Source organism: Nematolebias whitei, chromosome 11 (assembly GCF_014905685.2).
Source record: "Nematolebias whitei isolate Nwh7 chromosome 11, NemWhi1, whole genome shotgun sequence".
NCBI lineage: Eukaryota > Metazoa > Chordata > Actinopteri > Cyprinodontiformes > Rivulidae > Nematolebias > Nematolebias whitei.
Genome location: NC_056508.1, coordinates 24,495,544 through 24,505,301, shown reverse-complemented (window position 1 = coordinate 24,505,301; position 9,758 = coordinate 24,495,544). Strand labels below are relative to the sequence as shown.

Here is a 9,758-nt window from a genome sequence, read left to right as displayed (position 1 = left end):
ATGTTGGTGGCCAGCTTGGATTTTGATGTGGCAGACCAGTTTTCAATAGTGACCTTTCTTACCCCTAAATGCAGCGATACACCAAATTGGAAGTGGACACTTTGCTTATTTTTGAAGTTATCCAGCTCACCGGACAGACGGGGGCGGTATGTCCAGTTCTCTTCGCTCCATGATGGGGGACAGTAAAGCCTGAGGTGACGTGTGTTTTTGCCATCATTTCCATTGTACTAGCTCTAACGGTCTTGTCCTAGTCTTGCATATAAATCGTGTTCCTTGCTCTCATTTTGTTAAGACAGGAATACAAACACAGCTGGAGCCTGATTTGTGCCAACACGACTTAAACTTGATCTAAACTGACTTGCTGTGTTTACTGTTAATTACAGTTTTCTGTCTGCTTCCTAACTTGGATCTTTAGAACTTAGCAGCACCTAAATGCCTCGTAATAGTTACTTTAGTTACTTTGAGTAAAGAAAGAGATTTACAAATATGAAGTTGTCACCACCAGTGGTCCCTAACGTTTCATAGAGCCCAGTTTTTATGATCTGATTGGTCAGAGGAGCGGTACTCCTCAGTTTACCCGTGGTTCTGAGTTTGGGTGTGCAAGCCTTTTGGTTCTGTGGGGATTGGGTGCTTGAATAAAGCAGCTTTGTGCCTCGTGAACTTGAGCCACAAGTACCAGCTGGTGAGCAGTTATGCAATCACAGCGGAGAGCTCCTCACGAAGTAGATACTGTATATCGCCACATTGTCACACCCACTCGAATGCGTGACACCCACACCTCGCTCTCAGCCCGGGGCACTTTGCTCTGACTCCACCGCTCACACACACAAACGCATAGTCACACCCTCCTCCAGATCGAATGTGGTGCAGAGTCGGAGAACAAGATGGTTGTAAGACGAGGCAGAGGGAGATTACTGATCCAGTCCTCACCTCCCACTCTGAACGGGTCTGGATCAACAGTCAGGCTTAAGGCTGTGACCTCATTTGTTGCCTGTTTGGCAGAGATGCTCCAGTCCAGATGCGGATCCCGTGAGGAGGTGGGGCGAAGAGCAGGAACTGATCCCAGTTGTGTCAGAAAGCATGTGGGTGTTGTGTTTTTCTGTGTTGCTGGTCATGTTGAGACAACAGTTGTGTATTAACGCTGACAACAGGAGGATTGGTTCAGTCCGCCTGAACAATGTTTGTGGGCTGGTTTGTGACGCGGTGTCTGCGTGTGCTCATAAATTATATGGTTGACAGCAGCTGGAATTACATGAATGTGAAATAAAACAGCATTATTACTTTGAGAAGCCTTTTTGTTTAGGTTTTTTGTTTAGCTTAAAATGTTTTATCATTCTTTTGCTAGCACAGTAAAAAAAAACACCTTGTGGATAAGATTGAGGCTCAGAACGTTCTGTTTTGCTCCACAGGACCTAAATGAACCACCTGCAGTTTTAAGTGAAACATTAGACATCTGATCAGCTTTGGCTTGTGTTGTAAATCAGCCTTCACGTCCTGAAGGATGAAGTGTATATCTTGGTGTATATCTTAGATCCTTATATACTGCTTCTTGTTACTTTTTATATTTTTGCTGGTTTTGATGTAACTGGGACCCTGAATACATAATTTCGTTCCACCTCATGTACCACACGTGATGAGAATGACAGTAAAGTTGACTTGAACTTGAAGCCTCGGCCTGTCTTTGTCTCCACAGGAAGATCTGCGTGCACTGTAAGTGTGTACGGGAGGAGCATGTGGTGCGCTCGGTACCAGGGCAGCTGGAAAAGATGATGACCAAGCTCGTGTCGGACTTCCAGAGACACTCCATCTCTGATGACGATTCGGGATGTGCCTCGGAGGAGTACTCGTGGGTCCCACCTGGGCTCAAGCCCGAACAGGTAAGAAACCAGGGTGCAGAACAGCCTCGAAGTCAAGCTATAAATTAATGCTACACAGACACGGGAGATGCTCCGACTTCCCTGAACGTGTTCGAGCAGAAACTCAAACTGTTAGATAGTTTGCAAGGCAACGAGGAAAACATTCTCATTAGGATTTATGTCAGCACTTGAATAAAACGCTCTGTAATCTGATAAATTGCTGTTTGTAGTCTCTCATTTCTGCCTTTATATGAACATACTTGCCTTCTCATGCAGGTGTACCAGTATTTTAGCTGCTTACCAGAAGACAGGGTTCCTTATATGAACAGTCCAGGGGAGAGATACAGAATTAAACAGCTGCTGCACCAGCTGCCGACCCATGACACTGAGGTAACATCGCCTCATACGATACATACAACCCTCTCAGAAAGAACCAGCAGCGTGACCGTTAATGAAAACAGCTGTGATCTTAATGATTTAGTTTTTTTGTTTCAAACCTGTGTTTCCTTCAGCCTCAGTACTGCAACTCTCTGGACGACGAGGAGAAAAAAGAGCTGTGTCTCTTCAGCCAGCAAAGAAAGAAAGAAAACTTGGGCCGAGGTGTTGTGAGACCTTTCCCTGTGACGATGACTGGCGCCATCTGCCAGCAGGTGCAGACTAGTATTTTACATCTAGAAAGTGTAGCAGATGTGATCATGTGTAGCACAGTATCACTGCACAGATGTTGAAGCTTGTGTGTCAGAGCCCTGCAGGCACAGAAGGACCACAGCAGCTGAGATTTACTGATCACAGGGCTGTGCGAGCAAATTACTGTGCAAATTAAAGTTGTCGTCCTTTGGTAACTGTACCGTCTAACTTCCTGCTGTTTGAACCCCGCCCAACCACATCCATGTTTCCAGTGTGGCAGACACATCAGCGGTGGAGATATCGCTGTGTTTGCGAGTCGGGCGGGACACGGCTGCTGCTGGCACCCTCAGTGTTTCCAGTGTGCGTCCTGCAGCGAGCTGCTGGTCGATCTGATCTACTTCTACCAGGATGGACAGATTTACTGCGGCCGGCACCACGCTGAGAGGCTCAAGCCTCGCTGCCAGGCCTGCGATGAGGTGACTGATTAATTTTACTGTCCTAATCTCTTTTTGCTATTTATAGATTGTTCCGTTAGTCTCTTTTGTTTTGACAGGCCTCTTACTGTGACTTGAGAGATTAGTTGAAACAGTTTACTGATGGACAGGCTACAGGCTGAGATACAGACAGGCATCACTGTTCTGTTTTATTTAACTAAGCTGTCAGCATCTCGTGATTGTTGTTTGCTCCGTACTAACAACAAACAACTGAACTCTTATTTTTACAGACTTGAGATCAGGCCTCTTCAAGCACAAGAATTTTTAAAGACTTATCATTGCATGATATTCAGCGTTTACAGAAACTGGAATTTTATAAAATGCAGAATTTTAATGTTTGTTGTTAGGTTAAGTCACGCTGCTTTGGTGATGAAACATCAGACAGTGCTGCTAAGAGAGCCTCTATAACCTTAGTGGTGGGCACAGCTAACCAAAACATTAGTTTCAGTAACCGATAATTTGCTAACTAAAAATTAGCTTTGCTAACACTAAACATTTAATATGAACTTGGAAAAAGGGCCTTCTCCTACTCCGCTCCTGTTTCCTGGAATATCTTGCAAAAAGATCTGAAGCTCTCGACCTTGACCTCTCTAAGTGACTTTAAACATCTGTTAAGTTCCTGGGAAAAACCAATGCAGACATGTTCCTGTTTTTAGTTTTCTACACCGCCTTGTAATCTTAGCTGGGTTTTTTTGCTACGTTTCTTTCTCCTTTTAATTATCATTTTGCTTTCAATTGTTAGAAAAACCCCAACAAAATACAAATTTGTATGAATCATTTGTGAATGTCTGTTGTTGTCGTTGTTATCTACTGTTGTCATCACTCTTTGTTAAAATCCAAGTTTCTTTTGTACATGAGTCCTCGTGGCTCAGTGGGACTAGCCTGTTTACAGAAAGGTTGAATGATTGAAAATAACAGATTTTTAAAAAAATTATCGAAAGCTAACGGTAAAGTGTTAACTTTTATCATACCCTGCTGTTGCTGACACTGTAAGACTGTCTGTTACGTGACAACCTTTCATGAATCACAAGTAAAGCGTCCATGTCCTGCTCAGAGGTGAGCTTTCAGAAATTAATCCCATCCATCAGAACAGAACTCTGCAGTGCTGAAGCAGAGTGATGCATTCAATGTATGTCGGACATCTCCCTCGTGTCATTTACTATAATGAATTCTCACTTTAGCTATTCTCTTTGTGGTTAACTACTTTTATAAACTAACTACAAAATTGCTGTGCATCACCATCAATATCCTCTCAGTAATAAATCTGTTTGTATTAAAGTAAAGATGTGTGAAATCATGTGTGAGAGAGTCACGTCCCAGAGACAGAGTGAGTGTTGCCAAGCATGCTGGGTATGAATTATGTGTGCAATGTTTCAGACTGTTTACAAGGCTTCTGACTGTTTACAATGTTTCAGACTGTTTACGAGGCTTCTGATTGTTTACATTGTTTCTGTTTACAATGTTTCTGACTGTTTACAATGTTTCAGACCAGTTCTGCTTGTGATAAGATGGTCTCTTTGGTACACCCCCTCCTCCATTGCCAGCCCTCTTCCTTGTTGACAGTCTTGTCAAACTGGTTGAAAACAACAAAGTCCATGCTCAATAATCCAGGTATACAATCCAACATTTTTCAGTCAGGTCATCTGGTTTGTTCCACTTTGGAGTAAGCTGTTGGGGGAAGAATCAGTTTTGTTGTGTGTTTCCTTGACTGATGAAGCCTTCTGGATCGAAGGCGAAACGTTTCAGCACAAAAAAAGATGCTGTCCAGATGACCTGACTGAAAAATGTTGGATTGTATACCTGGATTATTGAGCATGGACTTTGTTGATGTTTCTGACTGTTTACGGTGTTTCTAACTGTTAACAATGTTTGACTGTTTCTGATGTTTCTGACTGTTTACGATGTTTCTGACTATTTACAATGTTTCTGACTGTTTACAGTGTTTCTGACTACAACATTTCTGACTGTTTACAACGTTTCTGACTGTTTGCGATGTTTCTGTTTCTGACTGTTGACGATGTTTCTGTTTCTGACTGTTGACGATGCTTCTGACTGTTTGCAATGTTTCTGAGTGTGAAAATAAATTTTCATGTTTTTTTTCCTATTCTGGTTTGGCATTTAAAAGTCTGTTGTTGGCTGTAAACTGGCATGATGAGGCAGAGACTGTTTACTGGAGAAATGAGCGGGGGGTGGGGGGTGACATTACCGGGTGGCACTTAGCTTTGCTTTACTCTGCACAGAATAGCATATTATGGCATCGCTCCACTCAGTGTAAATCATCATTCTTCTGTACGCTTTCAGTGTGGAGAACTGTCTTTAAAAGAACTAAGCAGACGAATTTCATCCATCCATCCATCCATCCATCCATTATCTTTACCCGCTTGTTCCACTTTGGGTCACGGGGGCGTGCCCATGTCCAGCAATCACTGTGCGAGGGGCGGGGTACACCCTGGACGGGTCGCAAGTCCATCGCAGGGCCACATAGAGACAAACGAGACAAACAACCATTCACTCTCTCATTCACACCTAGGGACAATTTAGAGTTACCAATCAGACTAACATGCATGTTTTTGGTCTGTGGGAGGAAACCGGAGTACCCGGAGAAAACCCACGCATGCACGGAGAGAACATGCAAACTCCACCCAGAAAGGCCCCTGGACCGGGGTTTGAACCAAGGACCTGCTCACTGAGAGGCAGCAGCTCTACCAGTTGCGCCACCGTGCTGCCCAGACTTGAATTTATCATATTTAAATTTATTGGAAGCTATTTCTACTAGTTATTCAAAGTTAGTGAAACCACTAATCCGCTAAACAGAAAGTTATTTCCTCTACTAGTGGATTAGTGCCCAACCTTGATAACAAACTGCATGATCTGTTCACAGGAGACCAAACCAGACACGGTCACGTAGTTTTTACAATGTACTGGTCACACATGTTTTATTGAAGTGATGGAGAACCGTTGTTATGTATTATAAGATGAGTTTGTCTGTGTTTTTTTTTTTTTACTGTATTTTACTTTCCTATTCTGATGTGAGGACAATGTTTTTCCTGTAAAAACATTAAGGAAAAATGTTTTATTTTTATATATAATTTGTTATTATAGTTCCTTGTTTTAAATAAGCTGCATTTATTTCACCTTGTGGTCATGATGCAGCCATTATTGCTGACATGGCTACAAATCTACTATTGTTTGCTCTGTCCATGGATGATGTCTCTGTCTTTGCCTGCAGATTATTTTAGCAGATGAATGTACAGAGGCTGAGGGGAGATACTGGCACATGAAGCACTTCTGCTGTTTTGAGTGCGAGGCTGCACTGGGGGGTCAACGCTACATCATGAAAGAGACGAGACCATACTGCTGCTCCTGTTACGAGTCCCTGTATGCAGAGTACTGTGATACCTGTGGAGAGCACATAGGTACTAGAAACACTTATTTTATGACATTGACCTGCATTAGATTATAATAATCCATGCAGATGTTTATAAGCGGGATCATATTTGTGTTAGGTATTGACCAGGGCCAGATGACATACGAGGGTCAGCACTGGCACGCAGCCGAGTCATGTTTCTGCTGCGCCCGCTGTCGCCTGCCACTGCTCGGCCGTCCCTTCCTCCCACGCAACAGGCTCATCTACTGCTCCAGGTCCTGCTCACTCGACGAGGACCCCAATAACTCAGACTCCTGCGACTCGGCGCTGCAAAGCAAATCTCCTCACAGCAAACGGTGGCAGGCGCCACAGAGACCGCGTCAGCCACCGTGTGGTTCTCCACTGCAGCCACCAGAGGGCAGCAACCCAAATACAACTCCTGCACAAGACTGCGCTCATCCTGCGGTGGAAAACAAAGGTGAGCACGAGACACAAGGCATTAGAAGTTGTTTTGGTGCCAGGGAGTTTTTAAATTTCATTTGAACTTTGTACATTCAGTGCCTTTATTTCACCATGATTGTTTGTTGTGATGCTCTCAGGGCTCCACTGCAGCACTCCTGTTCAGAATGGAGTTTCTTCATCCAGCGGTCATCTTTATCCAAAAGGCTCCTACCCACCTCTGCCCCATATTTATCTGGGAAAAGGCTCGGGTCCATCCTGGCCCAGCAACATTCCACATTACAGTCTGCTGCCAGGGGGCTGCGGTATCAAACGTCCAGGCAGGGATCGGCAGGTCCACGGAGAGCTAAATGGAAATGCTGCACTGATCGGTCATAATTCAAAAGGAAACTCCACTGAAAAAGATTGTAGGAAATGGGTGGAAAAGACAAACCAGGCAATGCAAGGTAGCAGAAGTCCAGCACGCTCAGAGTTCAGACTAAATGTGTCCTAACTCCAGTTTGTTCTCTCCACAGCGTTTCCTCCTCAGATAAACTCGCACGTTATTGAGCTCGTTTCGTCTGACTCACCTCCACCCCCATTGGACAACTCCCCCAGCCTCCCACCCCCTCTCCCTGTTAAGTCTCGTGACTTGACGCCCCACGGTCCGGCCCTTCAGACTCTGGCCCAAGCAGAGAACCGACCCCCTGATTCTCCACCCCCGCTGACACGCAGTGGAACAGCCAGGGTCAGCTTCAGAGAGCCAATCAGCAGCAGCTACTCAGTAGAAGACGATGAGGAGGAAAATGAGGAAGAGCTGCACCCAAAAGGTGAAGAAAATCAGCAGGATGAACAGGATGATGAGGAAGAGGAGGAGGAGGGAGGATTCAGAGGCAGGTTGCATGTGCAGACCAACATCCCTCCACAGATGGATCTGCTGGGTGAGGAGAAGGTTCCAGTCATTAAATTTCACCCAACTCACGTTTGTCCAGTTTATTGTGTGAATTAATTTTTGTGCTATTTCAACAAATCATATCAAAACATTCAGCTCTTTCAGGACAATCCTGCTAGTACTTTTGTATTGATGCAATTTGAAATATTTAGCCTTTTCTGCCATTTTTTTCCTCATAGAAAAATGAATTGAGCTCATTTTAAATCCTTCAAATGTTTATATCTGTTTACAACCTTTTACTGCTCTTTTCACATTTTGTTCTGGTTCAGCTTCTTTTAGCTTCATTGTGCAAATTTAAACAATTTTTTTCAGCTACTTTCAGCTGTTTTTTCAGCTGATGCTGTGCTCCTTTCAGATTGTTTTTGCTAACTACAACATTTTTGTGCTTCTTCTAACATCTTCCTTTTTATGCTCCTTTCAGCCTATTTATACAAATTTTAGCTTTAGCTGCTATTTCATCTACTTTTTAGTTGTTTTCTGCTAATTTTAGTTTTTTTTTCAGCTAATTCCATGTTTTTTGCACTCATTTCAACTTTTTCACCTTAATTTTGTAATAATGTGCTTTCTCCACTTCCTTCAGGTAACTTATGCTTCTTTCTGCTTTTTAGCTACTTTTCAGCTATTTTTGCTAATTTCAGCTTTTTTCAAGCTAATTTCTTAAACTTTGTTCTCGTTTCTGTTAATTTAAACATAATTCAGCAAATATCTGTTCTTTCTACTTTCTTCTGCTAACTTTGGCTTGTTTCAGCTACATTTCAGGATGTATTTTAGCTAATTTCATCTGTTTTTCATCAAGTTCTTCAGCAATAAGTACGGTGGCCGATGGGTGCAAATGCGCAGCAAACGGCCAAACACGCAGCAAATGGCAAAACGCGCAGCAGACACATGTATGATGCAAACTCAAAGACACGCAAACGCATAAAAACAAATGCAAACAAAAAAAACTAACGTAAACACATAAAAACAAATGCAAACACATAAAACCAAACGCAAACACATAAAAAAAACGCAAACAAAAACACATGCAACAGAAAAACGCTGTGTTTTTGTGTTTGCGTGTTTATGAGTTTGCATCATACGTGTGTTTGCTGCGCATTTGACCATTTGCTGCACGTTTGCACCTGTCGACCACTGTAAATAAGCATTCACACTACATTTTCGCAGGAAATGCAATTTCTCTAGTTTTTTTTCTCGTTTCTTTTTTCAACCAGATGACTCCTCCTCATATCAGTGCAACACGAGGAGAGTTTGGGGGCGATGCCGCGCTCCTTCAGACCCTGTTCTCTACCCAGGTTCGGAGAGGCCTTCCCAAACCCCGCGGCCTGACCGGCCTCAACTCGACTCTCTGGACCCTCGAGGTGAGAACGAGAGAGATGGCCGGAGCTCCTTCAGTGCCTCCTCACTTATCCTCCAGCCGGGACAACACAAACATGGAGACTCGTGTTCTACCTGCTCCTCCTCGTCAGACTCTGAGGAGGAGGGCTTCTTCCTGGGACAGCGCATTCCTCTGCCCCCACAACTTCAAAAGCCGCAGCCTGAGGAGATCCAAGTCCAGGAGTCAGAGGAGAGAGGGGAGATCCAGAGAGACTGGAACCTGAGAGGCAGCATGAGGAGAAGAGCTCTCAGCATGGGTGCAAAGGACAAAGATAAAAACTGTGTTGTCTCCTGAAAGAACAGCCTCCTGCACAAAAACACGTGTCGTCCTACACACCTGTCACATGGAGTCGCTGCAGAACTTTGTACTCCGAGGTATTACAGAGGAGGAAACGATGCCCTGTGAATCATTCAGACTTGTGCTGTAACTGTATCTGTAAATGCTACTGCTCTGTTACATTAGAAACAGTTACATGTACAAACTTGCTGTAGCACATTTTACCCTTAGAGGTGATAATAGAAGCAGGTTTCATATGAGCTCTTTTTATATCGTGGTGTGATCTGTTTTTGTGCTGCACACAACATGAAACTGCAGAGGAAGTGCTAAAATAAACATTTGTAGAACAAAATCAGTCTCCTGCTGCTCCTCA

At 43.7% G+C, this 9,758-nt stretch overlaps 1 protein-coding gene across 1 annotated transcript in view; it reads left to right on the top strand.

The window, feature by feature from the left end:
• prickle3 (prickle homolog 3) overlaps nt 1-9,403 on the top strand; it is a 21,150-nt gene extending 11,747 nt beyond the window's left edge. Inside the window, exons 2-10 of the mRNA XM_037684045.1 lie at nt 1,694-1,877; nt 2,133-2,246; nt 2,369-2,506; nt 2,756-2,959; nt 6,207-6,393; nt 6,484-6,822; nt 6,944-7,249; nt 7,319-7,723; nt 8,946-9,403. Coding sequence (XP_037539973.1) covers nt 1,694-1,877; nt 2,133-2,246; nt 2,369-2,506; nt 2,756-2,959; nt 6,207-6,393; nt 6,484-6,822; nt 6,944-7,249; nt 7,319-7,723; nt 8,946-9,403 — 2,335 coding nt within the window. The remainder of the gene's footprint in view (nt 1-1,693; nt 1,878-2,132; nt 2,247-2,368; nt 2,507-2,755; nt 2,960-6,206; nt 6,394-6,483; nt 6,823-6,943; nt 7,250-7,318; nt 7,724-8,945) is intronic.
• Nucleotides 9,404-9,758: the final 355 nt, after the last annotated feature.